Here is a 17996-nt window from a genome sequence, read left to right on the forward strand (position 1 = left end):
ATGTATTTAAAACGATGCTTTTGTTCCAAATGAATGAGTTGATTCATTCAGAAGTGCAGTTTCTGTTTTTGAATCAGCAGAGCTGTTTATGCTCACAGTGTCCATAAAACTGTTATTTTCGTCCTGACACTGATGCTTATGAATAAAATTTAGATCTCATTCAGAAGTACATTAGCTGTAGCTATTTGGCTTCTTGTTAAAGCATTAATTTTTATTGAGAAGACTACATAGCCAAGCAGTTCCTTCTCCATCTTACAGCAAACTAAGTACCTCAAAGTACAGAGTGCAACAAGACAAAATTGCAGCGCTCGTCTCCCTCACTGCTGCTGCTGCCCTAAGGCATCAACGTGTGTTTCTGCTGCAGGACATTCCCGGCTGTGCTCTGCTAACAGGGTGGGCTGGAGCAGCCACATGGAGGTGTGGAGGGGCTGGCAGGGCTGGCACTGTGTTCCTGTGCTGAGTGCTGGGTGTGCCGGAGCCAATTAGCCATCCCGTTTATTTATTGCACTTATTTTGCTTGAAGCAAGCTGTTAAATGTCAAAAATACTTTATCATTTTAGCAGAAAGATAATTTTTAATAGATTCCACCTACAAAAAAGGAGCTGACTGGAGGAATATTAAACTCAGGGAGATTTATTTTTAATCCACATCTCCAAACAGCTTGAGATAACCATTTGTTGCGTTGCTCCCGGCTGATTAATGCTGCTGTCCCTCACCTGTCCTCCTCTCTTGGTTCTGTGGCAGCTGTGGCCTCTCACATCCTATTAACCTCCTCTGCTGAGGGACACCTGGCCAAACCTGAGGGGTCACCAACAGTCTGTGCCATTTGCCTGGACCACGTGGTGAGTCCTGAACTCCTTCTTAGAGGAGCTGATGAATGTGCGTGGTTTGTGCCTGACACCAGAGGAGCAATGCTCCATCTGATCGTGGCAGTGTGTGCCTCCTGGACCTGCAGCCAGCCAGCATAGCGCCAGGCTGCTGTGCCAAGTGCTTCCGCAGCAAAGTCAGCACAGAGATGTGCTCTTGGCACCTCTGCCTCTGGTTCCCCTCGGTTCATTCAGTGGTATATCAGCATTAACTTCCTGGTGCTGGGTGGAACAATTAAGTCGCTGTTCATAATACAGCAGCTTCTGAAAATTAAGGTGATGTCCTTTTTTTTTCCCCCTCAATAATTTGATGAGTTATTTTGAGTGATGCTAGATTTAATGGCTAAATCAATATGTGTATTTAGTGTTAGGCTTTATTTTAGTACTAAGTGACACGAGATAAGCAGACTTAGTGTTAATTGGTTTGTGTTTAGCATTTATACTAATCAGAGTATGCAGTGCCGCCCAGGGCTCTTCAGCACTGGTAATTCTGTTTATCCAAACCAGGCGTTGTTTACTCTATTGACTGGAGTGGAATCAGTCTGTTTTTCCACCTACTTGAATGTTATACTGCATGTGTGAACTCAAGGCGGGATCCTGGCTAAGCCTGAGCTGTGCGTATGGGAAGAAATGGCTGAGCAAACCCTGGAGAAGCCAAAATGTTGACGTGCACCTGCGCTGACAAAGTCACTACATGGAGACTTCAGCGTTGCAAGTAAACAGCATTTATTTTCCCTTCCGGACTATTTCTCTGCCTGCCTCCCAAAGCCCGCAGGAGGTGAGATGAGCCGTGCTCCCCTTCCAAACTCACTGCCTGCCACAATCAAGACAGAGCTGCTGTCACCCCGTGCATCAGGTGAATCCAGGGCCGCAGCCAAGCTCTGCTTGCTGGGGTTACAGTGCTCTGTTTTCATGAACCATCAACAGCAGATGGCCTTTATCCACAAGGTTCGGAGTACAGCTCCATGCTGCTGCCCAAGCTCCAGCTTCCTGGGGCAGTGCTAAGCCCCTGGAAATGGGGGCAGTGCCAGCAGCCCCAGCAGCTGCATCCCGAGCCCTTCTCAGGGTCTGTCTGTGCTGCACACCCCACACACCCCACAGCGGGACAGGCAGATTTATGGGCAGCAGCAGCGTAAGCAGAGCCCGCAGCGCTGCTCTCCCAGCAGAGCTGGTTTTGGGGAAGGAGGTCAGGTGCACCACAGACAATTCAATCTGCTCATTGCTTGGAGCTGTGCTGAGAGGCAGAACGAGATGAAACCGCTTTTATTTTGCAAAGTACGATTTTATTGATTTCAGCCAAACAAGCCCTAACCTGGCAGCAGTGCCCCTGCGGCACCCTTCACTTGGAAAGGTCCGTGCACATCTGCAGAGGAGAGAAACCCAGAGCTGCCCATATCAGAGCTGCAGCAGCATTCTGACAGTCCCGAGATGGACGTTACGTCGCTGCTGTGAGGACAGTGCGGGGACGTCGCTCAGTGAGGGGAGGAAGCTCTGCTGCACCATTCGCACTGACTGTGTGATCCGAGTCAGAATGAGAATCATAAATCTTGATTATTCTCTGTCTCAGCTGATTTGAACCAAATGCCTCGGACAGGGATATAGTTCACATCTCGCTGAAAACTGCAAAAAAACTGATTAAATGTACAAACTGATATAAATAGCACTCTATCTGCGTTAATGCCCAAACTGTCACTGCTTGGGGAGAAGATACTGCGTGGATGGGGCTTTCTGTCCTGGCCAAGAACAGCTCCATGAGTATTTTTGGAAGCGGCTTTCTCCCTGCTTCCATTTATTTTGGTACTTTGTTCCTGTGATGCTGGCTGTTATTATGGTGCTGTCAATTACAGATGGCATCTCTGATTCTGATTGCACTTTGCTTACAATTAAGCATCCTATAGAAAAATGGAAATGCCGGGTCATTAACATAAAGTAATAATAAGGTAAACCGTTCAATTATGGAGGGAAAAACATTTTGAATAATAAGGATATTGTATGCCTAAAAGACATTCAGATGCCAGTGTATTATCATTTTTGCATACATAATGAATGAACCGAAACCCCAAAATAATCGACACGAGCACATCAGTGGCTGTGCACTCAGCCCAGCTGGCACTGCTCTCTCATGGGTCAGAAGAGCAGCGCCCAGGTGGGAGCAGTGCAATCCCAGATCTGTACAATCCTTGGCAGTGCTATGGGAGGACTCAGTCGCTGTGGGGCTCACCTGTCTCCTGACCAGCACAGGGTATGCTGGCTGCAGAAGCTGGATGCATTGTGCCTGCATGCAGCTCACTGTGCACAGTTACAAGTGGAAAGTTGTTTGTTTTGGAACAAGTGAGAGGTTAATGCGAGAAGGGAGGTCTGGCCACCCGGTGTTTAAATGGAAGGATTTGGGACTGGCTCTGCCTCCTCCACGTCTGCTGTTACCTTGGTCACTGTAATGCAGGAGCCTGTCCTGCCATCCACATGGCCAGGGCATTCAGTACTGCTGGGCCTGCGCTGATCCATCTCGCCTAAACTAGCCTGCCCCAGAACAGCACGGTGCTCCTGTGACAGCGTTTAGCAGCTGTTTTGTGTCAAACCTTTCTGTGTCTGTGGAGTGGGAGCCCTTTTTTCCACATGGCTCATCAACGCACAGAGCTTGGCACGGGGTGTGTACAATCACTGCTGTTATTCAGCCTCTTCTGCAGGTATTGCTGCTCTTGTTGTCCTTCCATAACAATTCCATCCTTTTAGTTGTTGATGGCTCTCCTATTACTCTGGCACTGTGTTAGGATAACATCCAGATACATCTGAAAAGTGGAATTTATTTACTGTTTGCTTGTGGTTTTTTTTTTCCCCTGCAAAGCTTTTAGCATGATATAGCAGCAGTGCTTGCACTTAAGCAGCCATTATTTTCAGGATCTTTTTTCTTTCCCTGTTAGAAGTAAATTTTTCCAGAAGATGAAATTCCTCGTGGTGTATAGATCTATATTAATACATCTTAATGTTCTACTTTCGTGATCTTCCGTCTCAGGAATGGCCCATCTCTGGTAAACAGGAACGATCTCGTCTACCCAGCTTTGTTGCATCAGTATTCGAAGCAGTTTGGAAGTGTCGCTTTTAAGCAGATGAAGGGACAGCAGTGAGGAGGAGCAGGAGCACCCCCATCCCCAGAGGACTCCCATACTGGAAAGTGAGCAAGCCAGGGGTGCTGGCAGCCTACAGCTGCTTTGTATCAGTTTGCTCATTCCGTAATTACTGTTTTCCCATGGGTTTTGCCACACGAAGGCCTGATCCTTTTCTGTCAGCCCTACTGTGGAGTGCTGTTGCTGCAGCGCTGGTGACACTGCTCTGTGCTGCTGCCCTGCTGCGCTGCTTTCCTTCTCCACCGTGGGGAGAACATCATCAGCATCCAGGTCGTTTTTCTTCCTCATGTGATGATGTAAAACAGATGAGGCGGCATGGAAGGGACTTGCACTGAAGAGAGGCCCATATCTAACAGGGAAAGCACAGAGCCAGACCCAGTGCAGCAGGTAAACTTGACTTGGAAATCTGCCACCAGCAGAGGCAGCACCTTCACTCTTCCAGCAGTGACACATACAAGAGGGGGCATTCATGCTGCTGCTTCTTTGCTATGGCTGTGATTAATACAGTAATTAAATCTGATAGACAATGCTGACATATTCCCTGTGAATCGCATTGCTACACTTCTGTAGGGAACAGCAGTGAGAGTCAAAACAGTTATGACTGCAGTGGGGTTTGCAATATGTGTTTCCAGGCTTCTTCACTACCTGCTTCATGACTGAGCAATGACCAACAGTAAGTCGGACATGAAAATTGGAGAGATCAGGTCGAATTCATCCTTGATAAAACGATGTTGTGCTAAATGTGCATCTTCACCTGGAGAACTGAGATTGCTTTGCACAGGCGAAGCTGAGTGATGCTGAGGGCCGTGGTTCTGCAAGGCATCTGCCAGCAGCTTGCAGAGTGTTGGCAGGTATTTATAAGGCAGGCAGCTCATGGGGACAGCAGACCTCCAGGCATTTGCCATGGCTTCTGGTGAGGAGGTCTGCAGCTGGGGGCACTCTCCATTAGGAAGGCACTGAAATTGTGGCAATGCTCATCTGAAACTGTGATTTCTGTGCGAGCTGCGCTGTCAGATGGTCGAGGGATTTCAGAACAAGGCAACAGCCATGTCCCCAGGGAGATCCACTTGAGGAAAGAACAGAAGAAAGCAAGATTTAGCATTAAGATCATAATTTCAGATTACATTGTGCTCGCAACAACCATCTATATACATAAGAGTCTTTGAGGAACACGAGGCAGTAATAGCTATCCAAGCCAGCCTGAACAGAGGGGGTTATTTTTAATTGCAACTGAATGGATCTAACCTTGTGATGTCTGCTCATAAAGCATCACTGGATTAATATGGGTTCCATAGTCGCTTCTGCTTAAAAGACTTTAATGGATCAGCTTAGTTCTCTGCTCCACGATTATAGCGTCCTTACCCGCCTATCATGCATGAGCCAGATGGTCCTGGTGAAATCAGAGTGTATTTATATTTTTGTCTGCTCTCAGCCAGCTGCCCACTGATTTTGGTGCTCGGTGGTAGGAGGAGAGGAGCATCCCTGGGTGAGGTTCACATCCCTTTCCCACAGTCCTCCCCAGGAGGAGCCAGGCACTGTCTGTCTCCTGGAATAGGTTCAGCTGCTTCCCAGTGTGCGGGGGGATGCTTTCAGTTCTGTTGGTGGTGAGAGCCATTAAGGTGGTACAAGCACTGTAGAGATCCCGAGCGATGCCTATAAACCTTTGAATCCCTGACAGAATCAATAGTGGGCTCTCAGGAGTCACTCCTTATCCAGGCCAACACCAGCACATGCCAATGAGCCGTTAAAGATTTTGCGTTTTGTGGAGACACAAAATTTGTTTCCTTGCATCAGTTGGGCTCTGGACTGTGCTGGCCAATGAACCGTGACATTGGAAATAGTCCGCACTCCAGTGTCATTGGCCTCTGCCACTGAGGGATGCAGGGATGGGTCAGCAGTGCTCTGTATGTGGGCATGGCCCCAAGGGTGGCTCTCCCAGCCTGGCAGCAGCACGCGGTGCCCGTTGGCTCTGTGCAGTGTCCTGGGGCCAGGCTCGGGCCCTGACCCCGTTGTTTACGTTTGGTTCCTCTTTGATAACTTTGCTATTGACACAATTTCAAATTTGGCATTTCGGTTACCATAGCAACTCGATACTTCCATTCTCTGATCAGATCGGCTTGCAGTTAGTCAACACGATGTTAGCACCTCCGTTGTTATGGCAACCAGAGACTGTTCTCTATCGCTCCGCTGCCGTCGTGCAGGAGGGGGCTCGGTGGGCACACACGGATGGTGGGAGCGGTGCTGGGGGTGTTGCCATGCCCTGGGTGCCTCCAGCACACACAGTCCAGGAGGTGCTGGGGGGAGGCTCAGTGTGGAAGTGATTGGCATGAAGAGATCATCCTCAGGCTTGCACACTTGGGCTCTTTCCAACTGTCCCTCATGAGAACACTTTGCACGGGAGCCAAATGGCTTGATGAACTCTGGGACAAAGGAAAGCTGCTCGTCTGCTGCAAGAAGCAGTCTCAGGCACTCCTTATTTCTGGGCTTTGCATCTGCAGGAGCAGAGCTGCTGGTGCAGGGCTGGGGTCTCCCCATTCTCCAACACTGGGATTGCAATGGCTCCCAGGCCATGCAGCTGACACAGGGCATCTCCCAGGGATGTTTTGTTTCCCTCTGTGCTGGCACTTGCTTTTCTGAAAGTGCCTCGCAATTTGTTGGATGTTTTTTATTAAAACACATGTGCAAGCCATTTGAATTAGAGCAGCATGAATCTATTAGGCAGCGACAGATGCAAGTTTTGTGTCTCTTATTAGAAGGGATTGGATTCCGAGGTTTAGTGATGTGCAGAGGATTGGACTTTGGAGAGATTAAAATTATTTTCAGTGTTAAGCACAATATTTCTAAGCTAATGCACTCAGTCTTGAATATAGATTCACAGACCAAAAAGATTATAAAACATTAAACCTATGTAAATTCAGCTGTAAATTTATGTTTGAACGAATTCAACAAGAGATTTGACTCGGGGGCTTACAGCAAATAGGTTCTGCTTTTAATGCGCACTGCAGCCCTCAGTTGCAATGCCGTTCTCCCCTTGAAAGTCCCACGCCTGCTGAATTACTGGCAGGTCACAGTTGACAGCTCAAGCAATTATACCAGAATGTGTTAATAATAAAATGGAAAATGACTTCATGTTTGTCTTTTGAAAGACAAAAGCAGATGTTGGCTCCGCACAGAGGAGCTGCGGAGATGAGTTCCATGCACACGTGTCCCCGTGGCAGCTCCTGGCCATTGCCTGCTTCAGACAGCATCGTGCAGGTCTCTGTCCTTCTCTGTGGTCCTCTGAGCCCTGGAAGCTGCCATGAGCTTTTTTTTTCCCTTGTTGGGAACATGAAAATGCCGTTAACAAAGACTCCTTTTGAGTGGGATTGCAGGAAACCTGCAACATCGTGCGCAAGCTGCCTACACAGAGATAAATGACAGCTGTGACTGAAGGAATAAACAAGATAATCTGGATTTAAATAAACCACAAGGGGATTTTGGCAACATGCAAATTCACAAATTTATCAAAATGTATCCTTTGAAAATAAAGAGCTTTCTGAAGGCAGCAGTTAAGAACAATTACTGCAGCAGGCTTTTCCAAGGAGGGCTTACAGCTGCCCTTTGCCACCAACCACCGGGGACGGGGCAGCAGATGCACTTTGTGCCCATCGCCATGCAGCAGCTAGAGGGTCTCTAGGAGGAGTGGGAGCAGCAGGTCCCTCACAGGACTGTGGGGTGCTTGCCCTGTAACTTCCTGCCAGTGGTATTGTCTGGAGCATCCTCACTGTGGAGCGAAAGCTTAGAGGCTTTTTGTTGTTGTTGCAACAGTTTATTGAAACTGTAATTTAAAGTAAAAGCCAAGTAAGTATAATATTAAGGCTCCCTCCTGGCCCCAGAGCAGAGGGGAGCAAAATCCTTGTTTACAAAACTGCACAAGAAGGGGCTTTGCTGCTGCGTTACATTGCCCAGGGGGTGTGGGAGGGGGGGAGATCCTCTGCTGGCAGATACCCAGCGCCACAGGGAGCGGATGCTCCAGAATGACGGCGTGGGTGCAGGAGAGCAGCAGTGCTTGCTCTGAATTCAGATTAATTTTCGTCTGTTGTAAAGCACTGTCATCCCACAAATAACAGTCACAGTCCGTAATATGAAGCAAACAAATCTAATGCTGGACCCCACTGACCAGGCAAATGTAGCAGTGGCAGCAGAGTGCTCGTGGTTGTTGGAGCAAATGCAATGCAGCTGCTGTCAGCAGCCCCTGCTGTCTGGCTGCACAGCATCAGCACAGGGTGCAGGGCCCAGCCAACCCTTGCTTCTTGGAGCTTTCAGTTTCAGCATCCACAGACATTTAGAGAACAGCATCATGTCAGATAGGAGCCCAGATACAAAGATGTATTACTCTGAAACAATCATTTAGTGGTTGTGGCCGGACTGATTTGTGTTGCAGTGGAGATGCCAAGTGGCCATGAGTGATGTGAAGCAGTGCTGGGAGCTCCCCATGGCTCTGCAGCTCCGTGCTGCAGAGCAGATTGGGGTGGGCAGGGAGGGCTCTGCCCCTGCCACAGCAGGGTCACGCCAGGCAATGGCAGTGGGCCCCTCGAGCACTATTGTCTGAGCATCCATCTCTTGCAGGCCAGCAGAGCTTTTAACATCTCATAATCGCCACATTTTGACATTTGACAGCCTGCTGCTTGCTGCCAGCATGTCTGACTCAGAGGAGCCTACAGCAGCCAAGTCTGTCTGTGCAGGCCCCTCCGTATGCTCAGACAATTGCATAGGAAAACAGCTTATCCTGTCTGAGAAAGCATAAACAAGTGTGCAGTGCTGCTGCACGGGTCTTGAGTTAATGGAACACTGTGGGATAATGGTGTTCTCTACCTGTCTGGCAGTCTATTTGCACCATAGAAGGACTTCTGCACACTGCTACTCCTGTTACCGACCAGTACCAAAGCCAAGGGACCCACGAAGGACACTTCCCAGCCACTGCCTGGCTGCGGTCCCCCAGTTGCCCCCAGATCATGCTGTAGTTAATTTGCACTGTACATAGAACAGCCAGAAGCAGAGAGCTGCAGTTAACTTGTGTTAGAATCAGTTAAAAAGGAAACACAGAGAGACTGCTAGCTGTACATGATGATAAAATAACTATTCTGTTGAGGTAGGAACAGAAGAGCAACACATCATTTTGGTAATTAATGGTTCAGTAGAAATCTGTTGTGAGAACATCCTGGGCAAAGTCACAAGGTTGGAAGAGTCTTTATTGCCTGGTTCCAGTTCTTCCCCTTGCTCCCTTCCTGATTCCTGGGGCTGCTCTCAGACCCCAGCTCAGCTCCAACCATTCACTCCTGCACCATTTGGCTGCTGCCCCTCCTGCAGGTGTGGGCTCTTCTGGAAGTGCATTGATCTATTGGAGCAGTGTTATCTTCCTGGGCTGCAAACTGCTGCCAGGCATTGCTGACATGGCTGCCAGTGGCAAGTGCTGTCCTGAGGGCTGCAGACTGGAAGTAGCATCACACCAGAGCCACGCTCCTTTCTTGCAGGGACATTAGGTCCGGGTGCTGGATCCCTCCAGGAATGCCACCCTCGGGTTCTGCAGCATCTCCATTGACCTGCTGCTGGATTCCTCTTAATCCCTTCTGGCTTTTTGTAAAGGCAAACATCTTGAGATGCATCGTTGCATGCTGTGGTCACTGTAGCTGCAGGGACAGGGTGGGATGGGATGAGGCACATGGCAGCTGCTTGCATTCAGCAGGCACAGTCTTGAGGCACAGTTACAGACAAATGTGGCAGGGCCTTGTCTGGCAGAAAGCAGAGCCCTCAGCTGCGTAATTCCATGAACCGACTGCTTCCGAGTGCTCTGCTGCTTGACGTCAGCATCGCTGCGGTCACCAGTGCCCAAGGTGCTCTCACAGAACCAGTCCCAGCCATTCACATTGTTTCCTCAGCATATGTTTGAACTAAAAATAGTGAGAACGCAAAGGGATTATCCTGCAAGACCCTGAGCACCTCCTTCTGTGCTGCTGCCTCACACCTGCTCAGTGCTGCAGGATCTGGTGGCTCACAAGATCAGAATGCATCCCCTCACCCTGCTGCATCCCCCCATCCTGCTGTATCCTCCCACCCCACTGCATCCCATGCCCAGCATCCCCAGAAGGCAGCATGTGCTCAGGACAAATTAGCAAACACCATGTTAAACAAACTGCACGTTGCGTGGGTGTGCATATGCACAAGTATTTCAAAAGCTTAAGATAAAAATATTGTTGGAGCACACTTAAAAAGCAATCAATACTTGTGCCTGTAAAACCTTTAAGCACACACGCCGTGGTATTGAATGCTTGCACATTGAGACTGACAGCTGCCATGGCTGGGAAGGAGCTGCAGCACTCTTGCAGGGATGTTGCTTCACGTCTTCCGCCTTGCAATGGGGGCAAATGAGACAAGCATTTACCTCTTTGTTTTCTTAGATATAACTGCTATCTTGCTGCAGTTTCATTTTACAGTATGGTAATATGCTATCCAGGAAAGTCTTGCTACATGCTAATTTATCCGGTAGGCAAATTCCTTTTGGCTAATAAAAGTGCTTGCACAGGAAGCTCAAAACCCAGCAGCAATTAATTATTGACAGAGCATGTGAATTAGAGATAAAAGAAAAGTCATTCTTTCTCACACACAAGATAGTAAATAAATTTAATTATTGTACTAGAAGCAGGGGATCTTATTCTGTATTAAGTTTTATTAGCTGAGACATTTAAAAGCATGTCATCATAACAAAAAGGTCTTGTGTAATCCTAACTGCACCACTCCGGTACAAGGCTCTGAAGTGAATAGACTTAATTGAGCAAATGGAAGCAGATGGCTTGCTGAACAGACAGGTATTGTACAGGTTTATTGTCAATTAACTTTTGTCTACACATGCCTATGGCGAATTGACTGTATAATGTGTTACCGAGGCTAATTTAACACCGTGGGTGCCCACCATATCTGGGGTCCAAGGGAAGACAAAACCAGAAGTGCTTTGGTCCACAGGCCCCTGGGATGGGTGGTTACCCCATCATCATGTGTGGGCCAGGAGGAGCTGCCGGTGTCCACCCTCAGTTACTAACCCCCTCCCTCTGCTTCTGCTCAGGGACGTGATGCCCAAGACGCTGGAAGGCCAGATCACCATGGAGAAGACCCCCAGCTACTTTGTGACCAACGAAGCCCCCAGGCGCATCCACTCCATGGCCAAGGACACCAAGCTGATCGTGGTGGTGCGCAACCCCGTCACCCGCGCCATCTCGGACTACACGCAGACGCTCTCCAAGAAGCCAGAGATCCCCACCTTTGAGGTGTTGGCCTTCAAGAACCGGACCCTGGGGCTGATTGACGCTTCCTGGAGCGCCATCCGCATTGGGATCTACGCGCTGCACCTGGAGAACTGGCTGCAATATTTCCCCCTCTCCCAGATCCTCTTTGTTAGTGGTGAGAGGCTCATCACAGACCCAGCCGGGGAGATGGCCAAGGTCCAGGACTTCTTAGGCCTCAAGAGGATTGTGACAGAGAAACATTTTTATTTTAATAAAACCAAGGGGTTCCCCTGTCTAAAGAAGCCGGAGGACAGCAGTGCTCCCCGGTGCTTGGGCAAGTCCAAGGGTCGGACTCACCCCAAAATAGACCCTGACGTCATCCACAGACTGCGGAAGTTTTACAAACCATTCAATGTCATGTTTTACCAAATGACAGGCCAAGATTTCGAGTGGGAGCGGGAAGAAAGTGAGAAGTAGAACCAAGAAATCGGGAAGAGAGCTCTTTCCTTTTAAGATGTGAATCATCCTTAGAGACCCAGAACTCATGCAGGGCTGAAGGCTTGGGTTTGTAAGCACAACACTTGCATGGTTGGGGCTTCAGCTGGAGATGAACAGCATGTCCAGCTCTGAAACCTTGGTGATGTGTCACCTCCAGGGTGTTTGGCCTGGGCCCTGTCCTCCTGAGGGATCAGGGAATGGGCAGGAGGAGAAGGTGGTGGGAGTGCAGCTGTGGGTGATGGGCACCTTGTGTCCACGTTCTGCTGCTGGTGTGTCCCTGTGCCACGCAGGCAGCAGCAGGAGGCGGCATGCAGAACTCAGCAGCACCACAAACCAAGAGGTCTGATTTCCCCTGCCCTGGCTTATAGTTTTGCCCACGCAGCAGCATGAGATCTGGTGAATTCAGGCCGTGCATTCACAAGCACCTTGGCATTTGTATGTGGAAGGAATAAAGCCAGTTATGCTGCAAAGGAACTCTGTACAGAAACATAATTTGCACCAGATGTTCCAGTTACTTGTTGCACTAAAACCTGTACTTACCAAGTGCCACAAATCCTGGGTGCGATTCTTCTCTCACTGGTGACCTCAGCTCCACCGATGGAAGAGAACCATTCTGATATATGTGGAGAGAACCTTCCTAATTTATAGGGCTGCTCAGTGAGACCAGAATCGGAGCCTTCCCCCACATCCCCAAGGCAGGTCCTGGGCACTGCCTGGGGGCCGGGCACTCTCCATGGAATCCTGGCCATGGGGACAGTTATCCCACCATGGCCCTGGGACTGTGGCTCACGTGCACCTCATGGACCTGCTCCTGCTGCTGGCTGCTGCCAACGGGCTGTGCAAAGTCCTGAAGCAGCCTTCGTCTTCACTTTAAATCCATTACAAAAAAGCAATTAATTCCCAGGGTGAGCACTGCTCCACAAACATATGTGTGTGTTCTAGTGGAAATGACCGAGTCATATGCTCAGCCAAATTTGCAAATCCTGGTAGAAGCTATGGAACAAACCCGTATCTTAACTGAATCCTCAGCAGTGCATTGCAAGCTGCATGCTGGGACTGGCGGAGAGCAAGGCAGCAGCACTTTGAAGCAGCTGCTGCTTTCCTGACCATTATCAAGAGAAAAACAGGAAGAGAGGGAGCAAAAGAAAAGTGCAGAGCTATCGCTGTGGAAATGCTCCCCTTGTATGGGTGATTTCTAACTCAAGTGTTGCTCCTGTCCTCCTGTAGGACTGCGGCTGCTGCACAGCTCCCAGTACGAGCAGCAGAGATGCAGTGTGAGGTGGCTTTGGGAGGACCAGAACTCAGTTCTGATTAAGGTGGGAAGAAAACCCCACTGATCCATCTAACCAAATGAAATCAGTGTTTCATAAGCTAAAAAGCTGAACCTGCTCTGGGTTTCATGGTCTGTCGTGTGGTTCATTACACTAAAAGCAGTGCTGGTGCCTTGGACTGGGAGAAGAAAGAGCTGGATTCATTCTGAAAATCTGCACTGTGGTCCGTGCTGTAGGGTCATGGCACAGCTCTATGCTGGAGGGTACTGAGCAGCTCCCTGCTGAAGTCACATTGGCTCCTATCAGTCTGGATTAGGTTTCAAAGCAGCTCCTGCCCTGGCATAAGTTTTTCACTGATCCTCAGATCCCCCCAAATTATTGCGTGATATTTGGAAGTATGTAATAGGAATAACTTCATGGTGTGTCACGTGCTATTAAAATGTCATCCCTTCTCCTGAGCACAGGCTGCCCCAGTGCCACATGGTGTGAGTACTGAGCAGGAGGACAAGGGCTGGGGCACTGCATCACACATCCCCTCCATGTCAACACCTGGACTCTCCAGGAGACCCACATGTGCGTCCTGCCGCCCTCCTGGTCCACAATTTTTGCCATATTTGCAGAGTTTTATTTTTTATACCAGCCATGAGCCCATGGCTGGGAGCACTCGTGGCACTGAGAGGTCGGGCTGTGGGGCTGTGCTCTGCTAAGATGTGGTTGAACTGCACCCTGAACGTGTGTGGTTGCATCGCCAACGCGGAGCTTTGACAGAGGAGTTATTTGGCCAGAGAGCGGCCTGCCAAAAGAGAGAGTCAGGTTAATAATACCTTCTTAAAAAACCTATTCAAATGTCAGCATTACAATACACAGGAAATTGAATTTTGTATTTGATTTCAATTAGCAAAGCATAAATTATATTTAATTTTATACACAGACGGGTGATTCATTGTTCTGGAGGGCTGCGTGGTGCAGAGACTGAAAACGGAGAGTTGCTGGTCTTTTCTGAGCCCCAGCCACTGTGCTCTCACTGCCTCCCAAACGCGTTTCTGTCTGTCCGTGTCCCTCTGTACTGCACAGTATGAACATCTCCAACCGCACACTGGAACCCGCAGCACTAAACAATAAAACAGTATAGCAGCTGCATTTCTGTGCTCTGTTCCTCCTCAGACCCACACTGAGCCTGGAGGGACCTCAACTGTGAACCCCACAGCAAGCCAGGCCCTAGAACTGCACAGCCCCTGCGGGTGCAGACCCTGCAGTGCTGAGCAGGCAGCAGAAAGCCTTGGCCACAGCCCTGCAGTGGGGTGTCCCTGTGGGCATGGGGTGTTCCTGTGGATGGTCCTGCACTGGGGGCTGCCCTCCCTGCACACTCACTGCTCTCCCAGCTCAGGAGGCATCGCCAAGGTCACGGGGCATGGATCCCTCGGCAGCACCTGGGAGGTTTCTCTCACCACTGATGGAGGATAAAGCAGTTTGTAATGAAAGCAGGGAGAGGGCTGGCTGCCAGGCAAAGAAATTAGGGGGAAATTTTTTTTTAATCCTATTTTGTGTGCACAATTTCCTGCTCGCTTGAAAAAAAAAGAAAAAGAAAAAAGAAAAAAGAAAAAAGAAGGAGCTATTTTGCAGCACGGCCTTCTTATGTCATCTGATAAAACCACTAGAAAACTTTTATCAACAAAATTAGGAAGTAGTGAACTATAAAATTGCTAATTATTTTCTAGTAAATTTACTTTTAAATAACTTTAGACACCAATTACAGGCACCATTAGGCACCATTAACACTGGGTGTATTTACCAAACAACAGCGGAATGCTTATTATTCAAATCAAGACCATTTTGGTGCAGGTTTTGCTGTTTGGAAAGCAGTCCCATCTCACCAGATGTTTAAAGAGTCATCAAAAAATCAATCACACCTGAAGGGTGCTCAGATGCACAACACCTGGGCTGTGAGTGCACGCATTCCAGCTCTTGGGAGAACCCCTGTGTGACCACTGCTGTGTCTCAGAGCTGCAGCTTTCTCTTCCCATGGGGACAGGCTCCAGGTGAACCCATGCAGCTGCTAAGTGCCATGCAGCTCTGCTAAGTGCCATGCAGCCCTGCTAAGTGCCATGCAGCTTTGCTAAGTGCCATGCAGTTCTGCTAAGTGCCATGCAGCTCTGCTAAGTGCCATGCAGCTCTGCTAAGTCTTACTTGCTGCAGGATCCCATAGCCCCAAACCAGGCTGAGCGCACTGCCCTGTAATTGGACGTTGCCAGGCGGCTGTCAGAGAGCTGGCTGCAGAGCTGCTACCTGTTCCCATTCCCTGCTGTTCTCTTTGACATCCTCATTATTTATTAACTGCCCTGTACCCAACAGGCTGCCACTGGTGCAGAGATGCTCTTATTATGCAGCTCTGCTGCTCTGCCTGCTGTCCAAGGTCACCTCCTCCAGGATGTCTCACAAACCAGATTGAAGAGGTACTGGCAAAAATGCAACATGTTCTGTACATGTTAGTGCCAGGTTTCAAACAGAGCCCTTTGAATGAGGTAGCATACAAGATGATGATATAAGACCCTGTTACTGCTTCCCTCTATCCTGTGTGCAGCACTGAGGCTTCTGCACCTACATCAGCAAGCAGAGGAAAAGAGAGCACTGGGCAAGGGCTCCAGCCTTTGGCTTTCACATGCTGGAACAAAGAGCTGCTCTCTAACACCAAGCCCAGGAAGAGAGCAACGCAAGGATCATTTTGATGTCCAAGTTGCAAATCCGTGATGACTTTCTCTAGCTGCCAGCACAACAGAACTGCTCCTTCCAGCCCATATCCCTGCCCCCTGACCTGGTGCAGCAGCACCACTGTGCCCAGTGCCAAAAGGTGCAACCCCTGTGCTCACCAAAGCAAAGCGATGCTCTCACTTCCTCTGTTTGGCGCAGTGCTTTCTGCCACCCTCAGGTAGAAGACTTGAACTCAGAAGAAATACTTTGATGATCACTTCATTGCAGCTCTGTACCACCACCAGGGATATTTTGGAAGGTTTAGGTGCAACATGAGGACTAATGGGCACGTAGATCTGAGCAGTTCTCTTGTGCATTTAGAGTAGGGATAGAGCTGCTGGATCAGAAGGCTTTTGCCCAGACATTGGAGCTCAGCACAGCCATAGAGAACACAGAGATGCTGCTGCTGCCTGCTGGGACCTGCAATTCCACAGCCAGTGCCCTCACACTGGGCCTGGAGTGGGGATGGAATGGAACCGGGGGCACATAACACCACATTTTGCAGCTGAAGTTTCTATGTGCAGAGAGATGGATGAGAAGTTGAAGAACCAAATTAATATGGTAAGTAATCCTCTCCCTTTAGCAATAGCTTTCCACATGAAATAATGGGGTAATGTCTAACTTTCTCTTGCATACACATTTCCTCATAACAAACACTTATATGATATGCAGCTATTTATGTTTCAAGGCAAAAACCATGCAGTGTAATGGACTCTGTTCTTGACTATTTGTCCGTAAAGAAATCTCACTTTTTCATGGGAAACAAGGAAAAACATTATACTCTGAGACAATTTCTTTCTGTTAAATCCATTCTTTACCTTTCTCCTTAGTTCTGCTTTAGAGGAGACGTCTGCAGGGCTCTGCTGCCTCTTCAGGAGTGTCTGCAGTCAAGACAGGCGCACTGTGCTGCCGTGTAGGGCTAAGGAGAAGGAAGCACTCAGCTCTGCTCCTTGTCTCTCCTTCCACAAGATTAATAGCCAGAGTGGCAGGGACAGAGATTTGTCCTGTGCAGGGACTTGTCTCTGTGGATGTTGCTCTCCACACTGCTCTGAGGCAGATCCTGCAAACATCAACATCACGCAGAAGAAATGAGCTTTTCTCCGGTGGTGACACACTGCTCAAAAGCACTGATCCAGATAACAAGAGAGATGTCTGTGTAATGAAGGCAAATGACACATCTGGCAATTTTCCACCCAACTGACAGAGATAAACAGTTATAAATATACCCCCATTAATGGGGTAAGCATCCTTCACAGCCTGTCTGGAGAGCCGCGGGGCCGCGGTGCAGCGACGCACGGTAGTGCGGCACCAGGTGCCGTCGAGCGGCCGGAGCTGCGTCCCAGCGCTGGTGGAGGCACAGCGGCACCAGGTGGGACGAGGGGCTGCACAGCCACACGCGCACAGGGCAGTGCTTCCAGAGCAGCGGGATGGCCCTGCGGGTGCCTCACCCTCACTAGGAGACGCTCCCAGTGGCACCGGTGATGCTCGTGGTTCACTGCTTTGAAGTCCGCTTTGACTCAAAAGCTCTCGGCACCCCCTGAGCCAACTACAGTGGCTGTTGAAGGCTAAACACCAGCACAACAGCCGCCCCTTGGCATGCTAGCAGTCTGAAAAGGCAGTTCATTAGTGACTCTGTGAAAGGGCTCGATCTGGGCTGCAGTTTGGCCGCTCTCCAGATCGCACAGCCTGTCTGAGTTCACAAAGAGCAGGTCCTGCTGAGGAGGGCTTTGCAGTTTCTAATAGGTGAAGTGAAGATACAGCAACAAATGCTCATCCATTTGGTTGGAGGACATCCCTACAGAGCAAGGCAGAGAAATGGTGCAACTAATATTTCCTTATGGCAAGGCTTAATAACAAACCCATAAGTCTGGTGTCTTCCTCCAAGGCATGACAACTTATGTGGCAAAGTAGGTTTGGTGGATTTACAATATGAGAATTACTCACAGAAAAGAAAACACCAAGAAGGCCCTGTTCTCAGAGATACACACTACAGATATTCTAAAACTCAGAGAAATGTGAGTTTTATCCTCATTCTATATATCCCCCATTCTTTGGGTGGTGAGGCCTTGGCACTGCTGCCTTGGGTACCCATTTCTAGAGGTGCCCAAGGCCATGGAGGGCCCTGGTTAGCAGAGGGCTTGGAACCAGATGATCTTTAAGGTCTCCTCAAACCTAAGATGCTATGACTGTTAGGAAAAATGTCTTTTCACACAGCAAGGCAATGCCACT

General features: G+C 49.1%; 1 protein-coding gene across 1 annotated transcript in view; it reads left to right on the top strand.

The window, feature by feature from the left end:
- The window catches only part of HS3ST4 (heparan sulfate-glucosamine 3-sulfotransferase 4), a 45579-nt gene extending 31421 nt beyond the window's left edge, over positions 1-14158 (top strand). Inside the window, exon 2 of the mRNA XM_072349470.1 lies at positions 11091-14158. Coding sequence (XP_072205571.1) covers positions 11091-11727 — 637 coding nt within the window. The 3' untranslated portion in view covers positions 11728-14158. The remainder of the gene's footprint in view (positions 1-11090) is intronic.
- Positions 14159-17996: the final 3838 nt, after the last annotated feature.

The sequence above is a fragment of the Excalfactoria chinensis genome, chromosome 14 (assembly GCF_039878825.1).
Source record: "Excalfactoria chinensis isolate bCotChi1 chromosome 14, bCotChi1.hap2, whole genome shotgun sequence".
Lineage (NCBI taxonomy): Eukaryota > Metazoa > Chordata > Aves > Galliformes > Phasianidae > Excalfactoria > Excalfactoria chinensis.